The sequence below is a fragment of the Plasmodium coatneyi genome, chromosome 7, assembly GCF_001680005.1.
Source record: "Plasmodium coatneyi strain Hackeri chromosome 7, complete sequence".
NCBI lineage: Eukaryota > Apicomplexa > Aconoidasida > Haemosporida > Plasmodiidae > Plasmodium > Plasmodium coatneyi.
This window is the reverse complement of record NC_033562.1, coordinates 691534-710376: the sequence shown is the minus strand read 5'-3', so window position 1 is coordinate 710376 and position 18843 is coordinate 691534. Positions and strand designations below refer to the sequence as shown.

General features: G+C 42.9%; 5 protein-coding genes across 5 annotated transcripts; 4 read left to right on the top strand and 1 right to left on the bottom strand.

The window, feature by feature from the left end:
* Nucleotides 1-614: 614 nt before the first annotated feature.
* Nucleotides 615-1823, top strand: PCOAH_00016970 (S-adenosylmethionine synthase; the record flags this gene model as incomplete). Its single annotated transcript, XM_020058506.1, has 1 exon — nucleotides 615-1823. One exon carries the CDS (start codon nucleotides 615-617, stop codon nucleotides 1821-1823), a length of 1209 nt encoding a protein of 402 aa, XP_019914236.1.
* Nucleotides 1824-2769: 946 nt separating this feature from the next.
* On the top strand, nucleotides 2770-9483 carry PCOAH_00016960 (Para-aminobenzoic acid synthetase; the record flags this gene model as incomplete). The annotated part of the gene is made up of 17 exons (XM_020058505.1): nucleotides 2770-2773; nucleotides 3039-3077; nucleotides 3223-3448; nucleotides 3624-3710; nucleotides 3976-4022; nucleotides 4142-4230; nucleotides 4362-4396; nucleotides 4531-4576; nucleotides 4671-4827; nucleotides 5000-5157; nucleotides 5359-5409; nucleotides 5537-5645; nucleotides 5819-5871; nucleotides 6202-8762; nucleotides 8885-8996; nucleotides 9126-9226; nucleotides 9435-9483. 17 exons carry the CDS (start codon nucleotides 2770-2772, stop codon nucleotides 9481-9483), a joined length of 3924 nt encoding a protein of 1307 aa, XP_019914128.1.
* An 851-nt stretch (nucleotides 9484-10334) lies between these two features.
* On the top strand, nucleotides 10335-11898 carry PCOAH_00016950 (Phosphoglycerate kinase; the record flags this gene model as incomplete). Its single annotated transcript, XM_020058504.1, has 2 exons — nucleotides 10335-10507; nucleotides 10687-11898. A coding segment is annotated over one exon (726 nt), but the record flags the coding sequence as incomplete, so codon positions are not given.
* Nucleotides 11899-13554: 1656 nt separating this feature from the next.
* Nucleotides 13555-15503, top strand: PCOAH_00016940 (Phosphoglycerate kinase; the record flags this gene model as incomplete). Its single annotated transcript, XM_020058503.1, has 3 exons — nucleotides 13555-13576; nucleotides 13710-15229; nucleotides 15330-15503. The coding sequence occupies 3 exons, from the start codon at nucleotides 13555-13557 to the stop codon at nucleotides 15426-15428; spliced, it is 1641 nt and encodes a 546-aa protein (XP_019913953.1).
* A 377-nt stretch (nucleotides 15504-15880) lies between these two features.
* On the bottom strand, nucleotides 15881-18839 carry PCOAH_00016930 (Pre-mRNA splicing factor protein; the record flags this gene model as incomplete). Its single annotated transcript, XM_020058502.1, has 10 exons — nucleotides 15881-16030; nucleotides 16239-16294; nucleotides 16448-16547; nucleotides 16703-16783; nucleotides 16914-17207; nucleotides 17367-17453; nucleotides 17579-17666; nucleotides 17866-17938; nucleotides 18092-18216; nucleotides 18435-18839. 10 exons carry the CDS (start codon nucleotides 18481-18483, stop codon nucleotides 15955-15957), a joined length of 1029 nt encoding a protein of 342 aa, XP_019914282.1.
* Between the last annotated feature and the right edge of the window lie 4 nt (nucleotides 18840-18843).

Genomic DNA, 18843 nt, shown 5'->3' with positions numbered 1-18843 from the left:
GAAGCAAGAAGCTAATAAACAAGCTAACGAACAAGCAAACAAACGAACCAACCCCATATGTTCGAAAGAATTAAAATTAAAACGTAGAGGTCGCTCCCTTGCGTATGCATTTATGTAGCCATAAGTACGTGTACAAATTTTATACGCACGAGAAAAAAAAAAGAAAAAATACAAGATTTTTACGGCACAACCAAATAAGGAAAAATCCTTATTAGGAAAACGAACGAGCCGAAACAAGCAGATCAGCAGTTCTCTCCTTCCGAACGAGAAGGGAAATTTTTTTTTCGCTTTTTTTTTTCAGCGTACGAGTAGTTATTACGCACAACAGTTTGTACATTTGAGCATCAATTTGTTTGCGATCTGTGGATTTTTTTTTTGTTTTTTTTACTCCCACTTTGCTTTTTCCCTTTTGTGTTGCATTGAGAAAGGCTCCCTTATCTGGGTTACCGGAATCCTTCCACCTATTGTCATTGGGCACGTGTTCCAACATAGGCGCGCACGCACGTTAGAGCGATCCCTACGAGCATCAATAAGCTGTTTTTAGTATCAACAAGCAGCCTTCATCATCCATAAGCAGCGTTAACCTGCAAACGACCGCTTACCACTTCAGCAAAATGAATCACCTCAAAATTAAGCGGGGAAACTTCCTGTTCACGTCCGAGTCGGTGAATGAGGGACACCCAGACAAAGTCTGCGACCAAATTTCGGACGCCATTTTAGATGCCTGCCTGAGGGAAGACCCAGAGAGCAAAGTAGCCTGCGAAGTATGCGCGAAGAAAAACTTCATTTTTATTCTTGGAGAAATAACAACCAAAGCTAGAGTTGATTATGACAAGGTAGCGAGAGACGTTTTAAAGCACATAGGATATGACGATGAAAGCAAAGGACTAGACTACAAAACAGCAGACATAAAAATATATATCGATGAACAATCCCCCGATATTGCTCAATGTGTACACGAAAATAAGAAGCCAGAATTGATAGGTGCTGGAGATCAAGGAATTATGTTTGGCTATGCAACTGATGAAGCAGAAAATTATATGCCATTGACTCATCACTACGCTACGTTATTAGGAAAACGATTAACAGAAGTGAGGAAGTTAGGTATCCTTCCCTATTTAGGACCAGATGGAAAGACACAAATAACAATAGAGTATAAGAATAAAGGAAACTTTGGTGGACACATGGAACCGTTACGTGTACATACTATTCTGATTTCCACACAGCATGCAGAAAATGTAAAATATGAGCAATTGAAGTCTGACCTGATAGAGAATGTAGTGAAATATGTCATTCCTGAGAAGATGCTCGATGAGGAAACTCTATACTATTTGAACCCATCAGGGAAATTCGTACTTGGAGGACCAGCAGCAGATGCAGGGTTAACTGGAAGGAAAATTATTTGTGATACGTATGGCGGTTGGGGTGCTCATGGAGGCGGTGCCTTCTCTGGAAAGGACCCATCCAAAGTGGATCGCTCAGCTGCATATTACTTACGTTATATTGCAAAGTCCTTGGTTGCAAATAAATTCTGTAGGAGGGTCCTAGTACAGGCATCCTACTCCATTGGTATTGCTAACCCTATTTCGCTGAATGTCAATTCGTATGGAACAGCCAGCACAGGATACACTGACTACGACTTGGAGCAAATTATTTTACGCAACTTTGACTTGAGACCTGGATTCATCATAGAGGAGTTAAAGTTAAAGGAACCCATTTTTTCCAATACGTCTGCCTATGGTCACTTTGGAAGGAGTGATAATTCGTTCACCTGGGAGAAGATAAAGGACCTCACCCATGAGAAGAACGTGCTCAAAAATTGAGTTTCTTGTGGGTCACTTCGGAGGGGAAGACCAGCGGGGGAGAGAGACAGACACCCCTATGATGGGGACCCCTTTTTTACCCTCCCCACGCAACAGAATAAAAAAAAAAAAAAAAAAAAAAAAAAAATTACGGAGTTGTCCGTGCAGAAGTAAACCCTTTAATTACGGTTATCCATTTAGACACCCATAAACAAGCGAAGACAGAAACATGCTGAACAGCATCAGTTGCGCGTGTATTTTCCAACTTTTGGTCTTTTCCATTTATCTCCTTTTGTAATTAATAAGATTGGAAGTTGCAGCTATTTCCCCGCCGCAGCTGAATTGGCATATTGGCTGGTGCAAATATGGTACTTCCCGCGTGTGTACTGCGCGTTTGTATTTGTACGTGTGAACGGCAGAAGTGCGCTTGTGTGTACTGCCAAACAACGTTACCCATGCGTACCTCTATCTATATTCGTCCAAACAGAATTCAGCACATGTACTCTTAAGCAAACATCGTTTCATTTTGCACCCCTTTTTTTTTTTTCTTTTTTTTATATACCCCTTCACCTTTAATTAACACATGCGCGTATGTACGTATGTATGTGAATGTACATGTACATACGTGTTTCCACCCATAAGGAAAGAAAAGAAAAAAAGAAAATGACTCTCTTATGTTTTTGTTTTCGTTGTACTGCCTAAAAATGTAATAACATTTGTGCTAGTAACAATTGTAGCACCAGCATATGTTGTTGTATTTTTTGTAACTTTCACTTTCCCCCTTTTCACCTTCACCATTTCCCCCTCCCCCTCTTTATATTATTTTATTTTTTTTTTTTTTACCAATTAGTGTTCACTTAGAGTTGCGCGTTTATATGCGTATGTGTGTGCGTGTTTGTGTGTAGGTATGTGCATGGGTCTACGCGCATCGGGGAGAATGCGACTCGCCCGACGTGCATGTAGGCTCATGAGTAATCGCAGAAATGGCACGTAAATGAACTCATAAATAGGCGCGCAAGTGAGCGCATAAATAAGCACATAAATGAGTGTATAAATGGGCGCGTAAGAAGCTCGTGGATACGCAGCACCGGTATAGGGGAGCCCTTGTTGTCTGTGGTTAAATGATAGCCAGTCTCCAAAAAAAAGGGCCCCATTGTTAGGCACCGTTCTGTACATACACTAGATTTTTCCTTTTCCTTTTTCTTTTTCCTTTTTTTTTTTTTCGCTTCATCGAAGGCCAGGCAGATTATCACCTCACGATAGAGCACCTCTTGGGTGGATAATTATTTACAGTTACCCCAAAGTTCCGGTAACACGATTTACCGCTTAGTGAGGAAGCGCTACATTTACCGGTCTAACTTGCCTCCGTTTGTCTGCTCAATTTTTGGTTCCCATTTTGTCTGCTCTCTTTCCCCCTCAGCTTTGTCAATTTGTCCTAAGGTCGCGACTGCGTTGTTTGCCGTTCCCTCAAAAATTCCAAATAAATACAAAACCGCAGGGATGGGGAGACGGGGTCTGCTTCTCCACTTTGCATTGTTCTGTTTGTCCCATGTTGCAAAATGTAAAGTGCCCAATGGAGGATACGAACATCTGCAGAGCAGATTCGTCCAGAGTAAAATTAACGTCCTGACTTGGTTAACCAACGTGTACGTAGGAAGAAAGCGTTGCCTATTTAAGGGGGAGCGCACAAAAAAGGGACCCCTGATGATGAGGCAGAGACGGGGAAGTACACCCACTTATGGAGACCGCTTGAATCTTAACAATCTGGTCGGAAATCATGATGTCTTCCCTTTCGTGTTCCCCTGCCTTCCTCCCCCGCAGAATATATCCATCCGAAACGCCCAAATATTTTAAAAAGCATTTGGATTACCGTAAAAAAAGGAAAAGAAGAAACAGCCACTTCGACACGTGACAAAAAGTGCCAGTTCTTCTCACCCGACTGAGTCAAAACTGAGTCGCCCCTGCATGTTCATGCTTCCATGTTTTTTTTTTTTTTGTTTAACTAGGTGGGTAGGTGTACAAAAGAGGAACATCCGAGAAACGCGCTACAGTAGAGAAGTGTCTACCTTAGCCAAAGCCAAAATATTATAGAAAAAATAAACGGAACAAAAGAAAAATGCCAAAAATTAACACCCCTATGTCATTTCCGAACACACTTTGACTCTCCCCCAAGATGTCGCGAATATTTCTTGAAGCCAACTTACGACCCAGTCGATCTGAGTAAAGGACTTCACAAAACAATGCACACGATATGTGTGTCATAGCAGGACCCACCTGTATACGTGCAGCTTATAAACAAATGCAACAGATGCACATATAAACGGCCTTTTCCCCCCCAGATAGCCAATGGCTCCAAACGGACAACTGGCAGATCGACAATGAGAAGGCAGTAATAGAGTACAAGGGGAAGGACAGCTGCAGAGAATCAGTAATGAATATAATCCCCAACGCGACGTGTCTACATTATGCGTATGTTTGTGTGTGCATATGTGGGCAGATGAGGGGAGGTCTCCACCCATTTTTGCGCCTACTAATAAAAGAATTTCATCTCCCCTTTAGAACCATCCCTTTCCCTTTGGATGGCTAGACAACAGGTTACTCCTCCCCAACTGCGCACACACCGACGTAGTCGCATAAAAGTGACTATGGGGGGTTCATTCCCCCTTAATAAGCCCACTTATGAATTTTTTTTTTTTCCTCACAATTGCGCTAATGATAATGACTGCAGGATGAGCACCCGGACGTCCCTAATCAAGAGGGACTTCTTCTGCAAGGTGGGCAGGACAAGGTGCACTTCCTTGGAGCGTCTCACTTTCCTTTGCCATGTTCACAAAAACATACGCTGACTTACGCGCACACCTGTTTCAGAAAACCATAGCCCAAGTGGAGGTCCAAATGAACGACGCGCAATCGTGCGGGTTAATTTTTCGCATCGTCGGGGAGCGCAACTACTGGGGGCTACTAATAGACAACAAAGTTTTAAAGCTCGTTCGAGTTAGGGAGGGCGAATTGTTGGTTCTCAAGGGTAGGAAAAGTGTACACATGTGCTATTGTGCAGTTATGCATACGTGTGGAGGTGACTCCTCTTCGGTATATCTAGAAGGTGTCCTTTCTTATTATTCCTTCTCGGTGCACATATATAGGGGGAAACATATATATGCACCTCGTCTCCCCCCCTTTTCCTATTCCCTACTTAGAATTCAAAGAACTGAAGATTAAGAACGACGAGTGGTACGTCCTATTTGCGCAAGAAGTGATAAAGGACATAAAAGTTAAGGCGGGGAAGTACGGTGACCTGTCCGTTGATTATCTCAGGAAAAGCGAAGACGAGTCGGAGTACAGCACAGCTAAGCAGGTGCGTCTGAGAGGGGATGTGATCATATGGGTGTAGCGCCCGGTTCGGATCTCTTACCCATTGACAGTGCCATTTAAGGGATGATATTTTCTCCCTACTTCTGATGTGTGCATGTTTGTCGTTCATCTGCGGAACCGATTCGGGGAGAAAAAATGGGGGACTATCCCCTCTCATTCATGGCACCCTAACACCTTTCCACAGGGCGCGTTTGGACTGTTGGCCAACAAGGGGAACTGCAAATTTAGGAACATCGTAATGTTCAGTGGTGACGCGGTTCGGCCGCCTGGCTGGTCTGCACAAGTTACCTCAGTGTATAAGTTCGCTAACCACCTGACTGACCTCCTCTCTTTCATAACTGCTTCCCCCACCACGTCGGCAGGTGCTGCGCGGGAAGAAGTGGAGCACAGAGTATGAAAAGCTGAAGAAGGGAACCCCTTCCCTGCTATACAACCTGGAGGAAATAGAGTCCCTATATGAAAATTTTAAAGGTGCATTTTGAGGGCCTAATGTGGGGAGTCACGAAAGGGGCAAACCATAATCGACGTCCTACATGGAAATGATGCGCACATCACTGCAGGGGTTGTACTTGTGGAGAGGTGTACAGCGGGTTCTTCAGTTGCTCCCCTCTTTCTCTGTAACTTCCTTCCCGCCCTGCTTACAGATTGGTGCCCCCAGGCGTCCTTATGTGAAAGGAGTAAATACGAAAATGTGAATGTTTAAATGGTTCACGAAGGAGGGGTGCAGATGTAGGGTTTTATCATGCACAGGCGTAGTCGTTCTTTTTTTTTTTTTTTTTTTTCCGCGTTGCCTTAACTTTGTTTAGCTAGCTGGAGGAGTACATGCCGTTTTGCTTCTTAATTTCGCAAAGGGTAACTCGCGCTTGAGGGGTTACCTCCCAGTTAAAACGTGAAAACCATGCGTCTGTGGAAGCGCTGCTTGCCCCCCTTTGCTAAGTTGGGTTCTTGCCCATTTGTGTGTTTTTCCCCTAGTGGCCACGTCTAACACAGGGGAAGCTTCGTTCCATCTTCTTCTTGCGTCCGAAAGGTATACCACATGGAGCAACGCGTGGTGAGTCTCTTCATCGACTTCTTCGACTCTTACTCCTACAACATCGTGCACTACCTGCGCAAGGTGAACGGTGCAGAACCGATAGTGGTGCACCCGGGTGAGATAACCATTGAAGATTTTGTGAGCAAATATTATCACCAAGTGGACAATGTAGTAATCTCCCCAGGGTATGGGAACCCTCAAACGGGGGAAAGCAGTAAAAACGACCTAATAGCAGGGTTACTGGAGAGGAAGATAGACATTCCCATCCTGGGCATATGCTTTGGGCACCAATTAATTTGCCACCTCTATGGGTGTAAAATAAAAAAAGTAAAAAACATGTTTCATGGGGATACGAATATAATTAATATATGCAAGTACCAAAATGTAGCTAGCGATTTGTTTGAAAATGTAAAAGACGGGTTCAAAGCGACCTGTTACAACTCCCTAAAGGTTAGCAAAAAGGTGAGTGATCCGTTGAGGATTACTTGCTACTCTCTTTGTGGAAATGAGTTCATAGTTATGGGCACGCAACATAAAGATCTACCATACTACACTGTGCAGTATCACCCGGAGTCCATCGAAAGTGACTTCAGCGAAATCTTTTTTGAAAATTTTAAAAAAATTACACTCAAACGAGGGGGTAGACGTAGGGGCATACAAGCCACTGTGAACTATGCGGAGCACCAACTGTGGAGTAAACCCCTGCAGGGGGAAGCTACTTTGGAACATGCTGCAAATGGACCGACACAGAAAGCGTGGAAAATAAAACTTGTAAAACTCTCAGGGGTGCACAACTTGCGTAATTTCTCGCATGCCATTTTTAAAGCCATTTGTTATGACCCAAAAGATGTGTCCTTTTGGCTGGACAGCAACGGGGAAGTTCTGGATGCCCCTCGGGGGGGATGCTACTCCAAGGGGGGGATCCAACACGATGGAGGTTCCAACACGGAGAGCAGCCGCACCGATACGAATCACTTAAATAACAACTGCAGATTTACCTACATGGGAAATGCGAAAGGGCGTTTAAGCGAACTGTTAGAATATTACTACGCAGAGGAGGGGGAAGAGCACCAAATGAAGGGCACAATACTTCAGTTGGGGAAAGAGACAATCGGCGAATCGTATCGAGTTAGGCACTACAGTGAGGATCCGAACAACTGTCTGGTTCATCACATGAGAGATAGGATAAATCTGTTTAAGGATAACTATAACATCCAGTTGGAAGAGATAAAAATGGATAAGTGGGATGGCACCTTCAGTGGGGGAAGAACAAACGGTGGTGAAAACGTAGCAAATTGCTCCACATGGGAGGAAGAAGAAGAAGGAGGAGGGCGACCCCCCCCTGATGGTTATCCCTACGAAGGTTACCTTCCCAAAGGGGCAATCGAAGAAGACCAATTCGTGAAGCATAAGGACTCCTGCCTTTGGGGCTACTTTGGCTTCTTCACATACGAATATAATTACGAGACGATGAAATTTTTGTATAAAAAAAAGTGGAAAAATCATGCCGAGGGTAGGGACTCGAAGAATTCTATCCCTATTTCTCTTTTTATTTTCCCTCAGAATTTTATCTCTCTCGATTTGGTCAGTAATAATATTTACTTAATTTCTGTCGAACCGGAGGAGGCCTATTTGAAGTCTCCGTTGGGACACTCCCCCCCGTTGTGGAGCGGCCAAGATGTGCAGGACATACTTCAGTACAATGCCAGATGGAATGACAGATCCATCCAAAAGATTGTGAGAATTGTTCAGACAAAACGGGAAAACTATCAGCATGATAAGGTTCCCTCTGTGTGCATCCCCCCGGAGTGTTCCCCACCCCATGAGCAGTTACCAAACACGGACAAAGCAAATGAGAACAAAATTGTTTTTTCTCCGCTGGTAGGTAAAGACGAATATATGGAGAATGTAAAACGGTGCAAAGAGTACATTGAAAAGGGGCATTCGTACGAACTTTGCTTAACGACCCAATTTCGGGGGTATTATTCCGTGTCGGATGGTAATGCACCCTCTGTAGATTTTCTAAACATGTACCTGCACATAAGGGATGTTAATAAAGTTTCCTACAGTTGTTACATTCACTACTGGAGAGAACTCCACCCTGAGTCAGTACCCCCTGAAGTAAGTACCAACCCCGTGATTGATGCACAACTGGAATTCACAGTCATGTGTTTCAGTCCGGAGGAATTCCTACGAAAGGATAAGGAGGACATCCTCTTTAGCAAACCAATCAAAGGAACCATAAGGAGAGGAAAAACAGATGAAGAGGATGCAAAAATGAAAGAGCAACTGCTCAATAGTAAAAAAGACAGAGCCGAAAATCTTATGATTGTAGATCTCACCACCAACGACTTTCACAGGATTTGCCAAACGGATACCGTTCGGGTCAGCCAATTGTTTCACATTGAAAGCTACGCTTATCTCCACCAAATGGTTTCCGAAATACGTGGAAAGCTTCCCTCTGGAAAAAGCTTTGCGGATGCCATTGTCAATGTTTTTCCAGGCGGTTCCATGACGGGCGCGCCCAAGCCCATATCTATCTCGCTTTTGCAAAGGTGCGGTTGAACAATAAAGCGGTTGTGCAAGTGTCGCATATCGTACATTGCGAGTTTGTGTCTCTATATTTTCACCCCGTTCCCGGCCACACCACAGCACACTTTCCCCCCACCCCGTGCAGCATCGAAAAGGCCCCCCGGGGCGTTTACTCCGGTTCCATTGGGTTCATCTCCGTGCAGGGCAATTTTATCCTTAACATCGTCATTCGAACGGCCGTGGCGCAGAACAACGTGGTAAGGCGATAGGCGTGAATAAGTGTCCAAAACTGCACACACCATTTTACTGTGACCAGTTTGACATTCAAATGAATATATTTTTTTTTTTTTTTTTTTTTTTTTTTTTTTCTGATCCCCCCTTGGCAGATCTCCATCGGGGCCGGTGGCGCCGTCACTATAAAGAGTGATGAGACGGAGGAGTACAACGAAATGCTCCTTAAGTTTATGAGCGTGGCCAGGCCAATTTGGTAAGTCCATCCCTCAGTGTGTACGATAAAGGCACATCCATCTTTTCTACGCCCATGGAAGGGGTGCCCATTTGGCCTTTGCGAAAACAATCAGGGAGGAAATAATGTGAGCAAGTGGGCAACGCGGAGAGCCGTACATTTCTTCGCCTTCTTTTTTGTGCAAATATTTTGCCCCATTTATTACTCACCACCTCTTTTGCCTATACAGCTACTACCTGAAGGAACAGCACAACGTCCATGTGGAATACAAACTTTAGACATCCGGGATTCTTTTTTTTTTTTTTTTTTTATTACTCTATTCTTTCACTTACCGCAAGAGGAAAAAAAAAGAATCAGGGAGTTTCCTTTTTTTTTTTTTTTTTTTTTTGAGCCCTTCATATATGTATAGCTGTACTTGCGAATGGGTGCCTAGGCTTCTTGCCACCTAGCGCGGGGCGAATGTAAGAAGCACGTACAGTATAACGTATAGTAAAATGAACTATGGTGTACTATAGAGGAGTTCTTAGCTCCCCACCATGCGCTCCCTCCCTCAGGCGCATCCAAATGATGACCGTTTTTTTTTTTCTTTTTTTTTTAAGGAAGTGTAACCCACCACTGTTCGTACCCCTGATGGTGGCTCCCTTTGATTAGCTATGCTTGGCACAATCCACTTGTGCATTGGAGGGGGCAATAAAATGGAAGTGGCTTCTATATGGTGTTCCTTCTCCTATGGTGCATTTATTTAGCAGAGAGGGGGACACGCTACATAGTGCGTGCCACATGGCTGCATAAAATGCGTGTCGGCACGGTGGGGTGGCTGGCTCGTCGACGCTGTGCACTTATTTTTGCATTTAGCGCAGGAATACGCATAGGGAGGTAATTGGGTTGGGTATTTTGGGGGGGTTCTTTCCTTTCTTTTTGTGTATGCCCGTGCGGTACCATCCGTGGCAGCGAGAAAAAAGCATGTGCCACTCTCCACATGGCAAACGTCGCCTACATCAGAGCGCAAAAAAAATAGCGTCAATTTTTCATTTTCAATTTAATAAAAAGGAAAAATATTTATCCCATTCAGCAAAATTAACCTTGAAAAGGTACAAGCAAAAAAAATATTTTTCTTATTTTTGCAAACAAAGCAGAAGTGACTTTTTCTCGACGCCCATTTTTGGATAACGCCAAGGTTATATAGAAGTATTAGTACCACTGAGTAATACATTCTTTTGCGAAACATTTCGTACGCACTGTTTTTGCGGCATATTCAAATATAGCAATAATTTATCAGAGGAAATATTAAATCTACGCAAGGTAAGCACAGTTCGCTTTGCTGGGGGGTTGCGCTCGCGAGGAGGAGTTTTCCCCCCCCAGATGAACTATGTCATGAGTAAAGCGAACTCTATCCTCTTTTGGGTGACATCTACACGACGTTCTTCCCCCCCGCAGACTGAACAATGTTGGGAAACAAGCTAAGCATCACCGACGTGAAGGACATCAAGGGGAAGAAGGTGCTGGTGCGCGTAGATTTCAACGTACCAATTGAAAATGGAATAATAAAGGACACGAACAGAATAACGGCAACCCTGCCGACTATTCACCATTTGAAGAAGGAAGGAGCGTCTAAGATTATCCTCATTTCTCATTGCGGAAGGCCCGACGGAACGAAGAATTTGAAGTACACCTTAAAGCCCGTTGCAGAAACGTTGAAGCAGTTACTCGGGGAGGAAGTGCTTTTCCTAAACGACTGTGTAGGGGATGACGTAGAGAAACAGATAAACCAAGCCAAAGACAATTCAGTCATTCTGCTTGAAAATCTAAGATTCCATGTGGAAGAAGAAGGAAAAGGAGTAGATGCAGCTGGAAATAAAATAAAGGCAAATAAAGAAGACGTAGAAAAGTTCCAAAGTCAGTTAACCAAATTAGGAGACATTTTTATTAATGACGCTTTTGGAACAGCTCACCGAGCGCATAGCAGTATGGTTGGAATAAAATTGAATGTAAAAGCATCTGGTTTTTTGATGAAAAAAGAATTGGAGTATTTTAGTAAAGCTTTGGAAAATCCACAGAGACCTCTACTAGCCATTTTAGGTGGAGCAAAAGTATCAGACAAAATTCAGCTAATAAAAAATCTTCTAGACAAAGTGGATAGAATGATAATTGGTGGTGGAATGGCTTACACTTTTAAATACGTCTTGAATAATATGAAAATTGGAGATTCCCTTTTTGATGAAGCTGGTAGCAAAATTGTGAATGAAATTATGGAGAAGGCAAAAGCGAAAAATGTACAAATTTACCTCCCTGTAGATTTTAAAGTAGCTGACAAATTTGACAATAATGCGAACACGAAAATTGTCACGGAGAAGGAAGGTATTGAAGACCACTGGATGGGACTTGATGCTGGACCTAAAAGTATCGAAAATTATAAAGACGTCATTTTAAGCTCCAAAACGATTATTTGGAATGGACCTCAGGGGGTATTTGAGATGCCCAATTTTGCCAAGGGTAGTATTGAGTGCCTAAAATTGGTTATTGAAGCTACGAAGAAGGGGGCCATAACCATCGTCGGTGGAGGAGATACGGCTTCTCTAGTAGAACAACAACAGAAGAAGAGCGAAATTAGCCACGTGTCCACCGGTGGAGGGGCTTCCCTTGAGCTACTAGAAGGGAAGGAGCTTCCAGGTGTGTTGGCCTTGTCGAACAAGTAACTGCCCAACTGAGGATAGTACCTGTACCGTTGCGCGTAGGCATGCGGGGGTGGGTAGACGAATGGGAGGAGGACCCTGTTGTGGACCCGCTACTGTTTAGGAGTAATAAGATTACTTCCTTCGCAACGGGGTCATTCGCAGTGGTATCACTTCTCCTGCCCGTCCCCACGAGCAACTGCATCTGCATATATTGATAACGTGTCTTATATTCCCACGCATATGTACGTAAGAGACCATCGCTATAGCGGTCCCTGAGCTGTTCTTTATTGTATTGAACCCAGTTGTACTACACCCCACTGAGTGATTCGCCGCCGAGACACGGCCGCCTAACCATCCTTTTTTTTCCCACCGGTCCTGAACCAATCGAACGCACCAACTCATGTCCTGTTTCACCTGAAAAATTGCGACGCAGTACCAATCAACCAGATGGGTAGTGACGCATTCATTCCGTAAGGGGGTGTCCACGTTTATGGTTATCTAACAGGAACACGTGCAACCATGATGGAGCGACTACCATTACGGTGAGGAAAAGGATCTCACTAAAATGGATGCGCACAAGAACGGGGTGCATAACTTGGCACAGCAGGCCAACTCCCGCTTCGTAATCCACATCACGTCTGAGGTGTACATGCGTTTCGTTCGTTCAAAAAGAGTTGCATTTAATATGGTACTGTTTTGCCACCACGAATACTATGCGCTCCTTGTTGCTGCTGCGTTATGAAGGAAAAAGCTAAAATAAATTTTTTCTTTTTTTGCTAAGGGGTTAGTAGAATTTCCCCACAAAGCAGGGGAACATCGTTGCGACTTTCACATAAAACGTTGGATCATTTACTTTGGGGTGTGGCTCCTCTTATCCGTTTTGTTTTCGTTCCTCCAAGCTGTGCACCTTTATATGAACCCGTTTTGCACTACAAATATGAGGCCACTTAAAGATTCAGCCCTTTGCGGAGAGTATGGATCAGGAGCTACATTTTTGGTGATGCCATCCCATTTTCTGCTTACCCCTAAAAAGTGGGAAATTCAAAAATTGATAGATTTTATCTTCCACTTGCAGAGTGTAAATATATGGGCTCCGAATCGAACGTGAACGTATGCCCCGAGTGGGTGCGTATTTGCAGGAGTGTGTATTTGTCGGAGTGTGTATTTGTCGGAGTGTGTATTTGCAGGATGTGTATTTCCCCTAGTTTGCCTCACCCGGTGACTCTGCCCTGCTGCACATTTTCCCTTGACGGGCGGGGCTTCTCTTTCACATGCAAAATTTCCGCCGAGTTTTTTTGAGGTACTTTTTTCTCCCCCTGGAACATAAACACTTCAGAGGATATTTTTTTCAAAGATACGGGAATATTTTTATCTCCCATTTGGCAATAAGTTGGTAACAATCTGCGTTATTCTGTTCACAATTTGTCAATTTTTTGTCGATTTTTTACACTCCACGTGCTGCTTACACACTCCCGTGGGAGTTGCCAGTTTGGTGAAATACACATATAAGGCCAAAATACCGATCGGGGGGTTCTTGCTCAAGCAGAGGTAGAGGACCGCCCCAGAACGAACACTCACCACGAGGGGTTACACCAAAGGGAGGGTTGCATCCCATTTGTGGAAAAGGCAGACCTATAAGCGAATTTGCGTAAGATTAAATCTCCCATATTGAAGATGACTAACTATTCTAAAATGAGTAAGGAAAAAAAAAAAAAAAAAAAAAAAAAAATTGCATAACTTCTATTAAGTACCATATTATGCGTATGATTACCCACACATATACCCCACATTTGTCTCACTTTATTCCCCCTTTGCCCCCCCACGAGAAGAACCCCTGCAGTTCTCCAGCGCAGCTGAGCTGTTCGACTTCATACAGGACGAGAAGAATGACGTGGAAATATTGGCCTGCATCCTTAGCAACCTGCTGGGGGGGTTCTTCAAGTGCTTCTTCTACGTGCCGGAAATTTCCCTGGCCAAGTTGGAGAACGGCTTCCCCTTTGACGGGTCTTCCATAAAGCTATGCTCGGATGCAGAGGTCAGCGACTTCTACATAAAGGTGGACGTGTCCACATGCTTCATTGAAAAATGTGACGGAAGGAACATGCTAAATGTATTGTGCGACATTAAGAGGTATAACGGGTTTGACTACTACAAATGTCCTCGAACCATTTTGAAGAAGACATGCAATTTTGTCAAGAAGGCAAATATAGCGGACACAGTATATATAGGGAACGAAATTGAGTTTTTCATTTTCGACAAGGTGAATTTTAGCCTTGACGATTACGACAGCTATTTGAAGGTCTACGACAAGGAGTCCTTTTCCTGTAAAAATTGTCTCAATGGTTACTCTTTCGCAGGTAATGCAGATCATGGTACTGCAGGCAGCCCCACATGCGCTGCCAACGTACCAGCAAATGATGACAGCAAGAAGGTGAAAAAAAAATGCGGCTATTTTGCCACAGACCCATATGATACTTCCAACATGATCAAGCTTCAAATTTGTAGAATCCTTAACAGCCTGAATATCCACGTGCAGAAATATCACCATGAAGTTTCGACTAGCCAACACGAAATATCCTTAAAATATTTTGATGCTGTTAAAAATGCAGATAATTTAATCATCACTAAGCAAGTTATAAAAAGTGTCGTGCATAATTTCAACAGAACGGCTACCTTCATGCCGAAACCTCTAGCAAGTGACAATGGAAGTGGCCTACATTGTAACATTTCCCTCTGGAAGAACAACAAAAATATATTCTTTGCTGATGATGCGTCTACCTTTTTCCTTTCCAAAGAGGCCTTCTATTTTATGAATGGAATTATTAGACATGCAAAAGCGTTACAAGCCTTTTGTAATTCCACTGTCAATTCGTATAAAAGGTTAGTCCCAGGATTTGAAACTTGCCAGAAGCTCTTTTATTCCTTTGGCTCCAGAAATGCAGTTATTAGGTTGTGCATGATTAATTACGACAACCCCAATGAAAAGCGAATTGAGTTCAGACTGCCGGATTATGCCAACTCGCCTCACTTAGTCTTGGCCGCCATCATCCTGGCAGGATATGATGGTATCAAAACGAAGGAACAACCACTGGTGCCATTCGAGAGTAAAGATAACAACTTTTTTATTTCCAGCATTTTTTCTAATTACGTTGAGAACACACAAAATTTCAAAACTCTTACACATGCACTGGAGGGATACGAGACCATTCATGATGTGAAGAAGAACCCGGAATTTGTTGACTTCTTCACTTGCAAGGAACCCGAGAGTATATGTTTTTCTCTCGAGGAAAGTTTGGATGCCCTGGAGAAGGACCACGCCTTCTTAACGCGCGATGGAATCTTCACGGAGGTGCGTCTCGTCGGCATGTGTAGTTCCGCTGATGCCTACCCGTTTGTTTAAATCGTCTGTTTGCCCCTTTTTTTATTCGTCCCCTTTTTTCCCAACGCAGGAAGTCATTCAGGAGTATATAAAATTCAAGAGGGACGAGATAGCGGCCTACAAAAGGAAGATCACTCCGTACGATTACTACTTATATTACGACTGCTAGGATGTGGCACGTACGTTTGGACACAGCGACCCACCGGTCTGGCAAAGTGAACCCCGCCAGTTCGACTTCATGGTTGTATGATGGACATTATGGTGACGTTTAACCTGCTGCTTCTGATTAACGAGTCTTCTTTTTTTTCTTTTTTCAAAATGAAGAATTATATGACTATGTGTATATGCGTGTGCATACCATTCCGGTATACCTTTGACTATAAGTTATTTCCCCGCCATTACCGCCTTGGCCATTTTTTCTCTCCATAATTTTAAAACTTTTCTTCATGATCAATGTTACCGCTGTTGGTAAGCAAATTGTTAGTTAAGACAAAAAAAAAGTAGCCATAAATGTCGGCGCAAAAGTAAACGTGAAAGGACGCAATTTATAAAAAGTGAAATTCCCATTCTGTCTGCACCCCTATGGGTACTTCAAAAAATGGCAAAACAAAGGAGAACGGAAATGGTGAAAAAAATTCTGAACAGTCAGGTAAAAAAAAAAAAAAAAAAAAAAAAAAAAGAAGCAAAACTTCAAATTAAATGTGGATGGTGGACAAATTGACTGCCTCCGAGGGGTTGGTGCAATATTTCCGTTGGCAAAAGGATAGTAACCTTAAAAAAAAAAAAAAAGGGGGGGATGTATCAAAAAGAGGAACATAACACATGCGGAAAGAACGAAAAAGTAACAATGAACATCATTTTTTATTTTGGGATTAGCGAGTTGGCGGGCATATGTCATGCAACATACAACACGCGGCGGTACGCGCAAAGACGCGACAACGCAACGATAAAAGGACGAAACGTCGCAGCTGCCTTTTACCTTTTAATCATTTGAATATATTTCCTCGTCGTTTCGTCATTAAGGATGTGTGCAACCTGGGGAAAGGGGGGTGGGGAAAGCAAGCCAATGCAAATTCGCCGTCTAGTAAAAAAGTTGCTTTGTGTGCGCAGAACGCCCCTATCGGAAGGTGCACACGAATGAGAGCAGAAACAGACGCGCCTTTGCCCATTTATATGCCCCTTTCTTACCTCCGACGCGAAAATTTTGGATCGCCCCGCACGTTCATGAATCCCAACCATAGTGACGCCCATGGGCCAGGCGGCGTTCCCTATGGCGAGCAGCATATACCTGGGGGGAAAAAATAGCACACATGTTCGAATGTTTAAGTATTCATTTGTAAACGAATGCACGTACGCAGGGTTAGCCCCATTGTGGAGGCACAATGGACCGTGCCGCTGAGAAAGTGGGCGCTCTGCTTGGCCTCCTTTAACACTCTCCCTTACGCATCATGCGCTGCTTTGAAGTTCCTCTCCTGGCAACGCGAAACGATGTTGTATATTTTGTCCAGCACGTCTGCTTCAAGGCTGCGAAGAAAAAAAATAAAATAAAAATAAATAAATTCCATTCATATGAGCAAATGTTTACAGGTCTTTGTGAGAGAAAAAAAAGGTGCATTTTTGCAGTATGCATAGTTTACTACCACGATGGCCTTACCTCTTCTGCTTCAGCTTCTTCTCCAGTGGTTTCAAATCCTTGTGCGTCTGCAAGTATGTAGCTTTCTTTATTTTATTTTTGCCATCATCGCTGTTTTCAATTTCTTCGTTCCACTCCTTCATTGTGCTTTTTATCCAATCGAGTATAACCCTTTCCTTGTCCGCTCCTTGGCCCTTTTCATCACTTTTTTTTTCTGCTGTGGGTTCGTTCAATTCTGCTGATTCCTTCGAGTTGGCATTGTCAATATCGTCTTCCAGGTTGTCCTCAATTAAATCTAGCGAATTTTCTTTTAATCTTAAAAAAAAAAAAAAAAAAACGCAAAAATGTATGACCCGTTCAGGTGATTTTTGCTGTACAGGAGAAGCTCCTTTCGGGGGAAAAATTACCCATACAGACATGGGAACATATATCACATATCGCACATAGAAATGCAAACGTTTGCAACTGTCTTACTTCCCCCTTAGGACATCGCCAAATACATTTTGCACATTAATTTTTAACTCATTTTTGTTTATTTTTAACTCCTTCAGTCTGTTGTATCTGCAGGGGAGTGGTAAAAAAATGGCCCATTGGGCGTACTTTGTTTCGGCTGACACATATGCGTTTAAGCGCGTGTCACTCTGGGTAATGATATATACACCTTTTTTTGCCGCCTCTTATGGTACCTTTCCAAGTCAGTTTCTCCAAACAGCCTGATTGGTTCCTTCAGCTGCCGCAGCAAAATGATTATCTGTCTGTTCGTTAAAGTTATTTCTGCGCAAAATAATAATAATAAAAAAAAAAAATGTAGCGATGTGGAAAATGAGAAAAATGTGTTGTGGGGGGATATGTGACGCTGAATCTTTGAAGCACTTCTGTATAGACCATAGGGGAAAAATAAAAAACATTGATCAGTGTTGTAATTTGCACGCAGATGGGTCATTTTGTGATTAAATAATTTTTTCTTTTTAACCTGTATTTGTTTCTTCGTGCTTCACGTCTACGCTGTTTTTATTGCGTTTTGCGTCCAGTTCGTCATTCAATTTCTTGCAGGGATGGGAAAAAAAAAAGCAGACATTTATGCTACATTGTATGATACGATATGGTTTAATGTGTCAATGTGGACACCAACTGAGGGGAATCAACCCTCCAGCGTCACGACTTCCTTTCTCAATTGTAAAGCCTTTTAATTTCTTTACCTTTAGCCTTTCATATTCCTCCGTTTTCTTCTTTTTATATTCATTTTCGTAAAACTTGTTAATTTCTGTTTTTTTCTTACTCTCCAACTCTGCCTGCTTGAACCACCTCTTGTTTCCCTTGATTTCTGTTGGAGTGGGGGGGGGAACAGAAAAAATGAAGTGGAACCACCTTGTCAGCTCGTTTTGGACACATTCGCATATGTGCTTATGTGAATGTCGGTATAGAAATTCTCCTACACAGTGTTCTTATGTACGTAGGTAGGCTTTCCCCGTTGTGTGTATGCCTTTGGGGTTGCTGCAGTAGGCCGTTCCTACATTAGGCCGTTGCATTTCTCTTGCGAACCTTTTATTTCTTCCTTTTTCTTCTTGATAAAACTGTCAAGTGAGTCCATGCTGTTATACCCTCTTCCCTTTTGTGTTTACTTTTAACTCATAGTTTTGTTTAAGATGAAAAAAAAAAAAAAAAAAAAATGGCTACTCAATCGAGTTTGCTTAAAAAGGGGCATTTTCCTTCCTCCTTCGGGAGGTACCCATCGGATTTTCTCTTCATATATTTTGAGAAAAAAAAAAAAAAAAACACAAAGTTTTCAACTGCACGAACTTTATGCTCTCTTGAGGATTATTTCGTCATGGCGGTTAAAAAGTTTAGACATTTTTGCTTTCACTTTTGGATAAAACGAGGTCGAAGTTGGTTTTTTTTTTTTTTTTTTTCCTTTTAATGGCACAGAAGGGTTGGCTCATTTATATGGGGT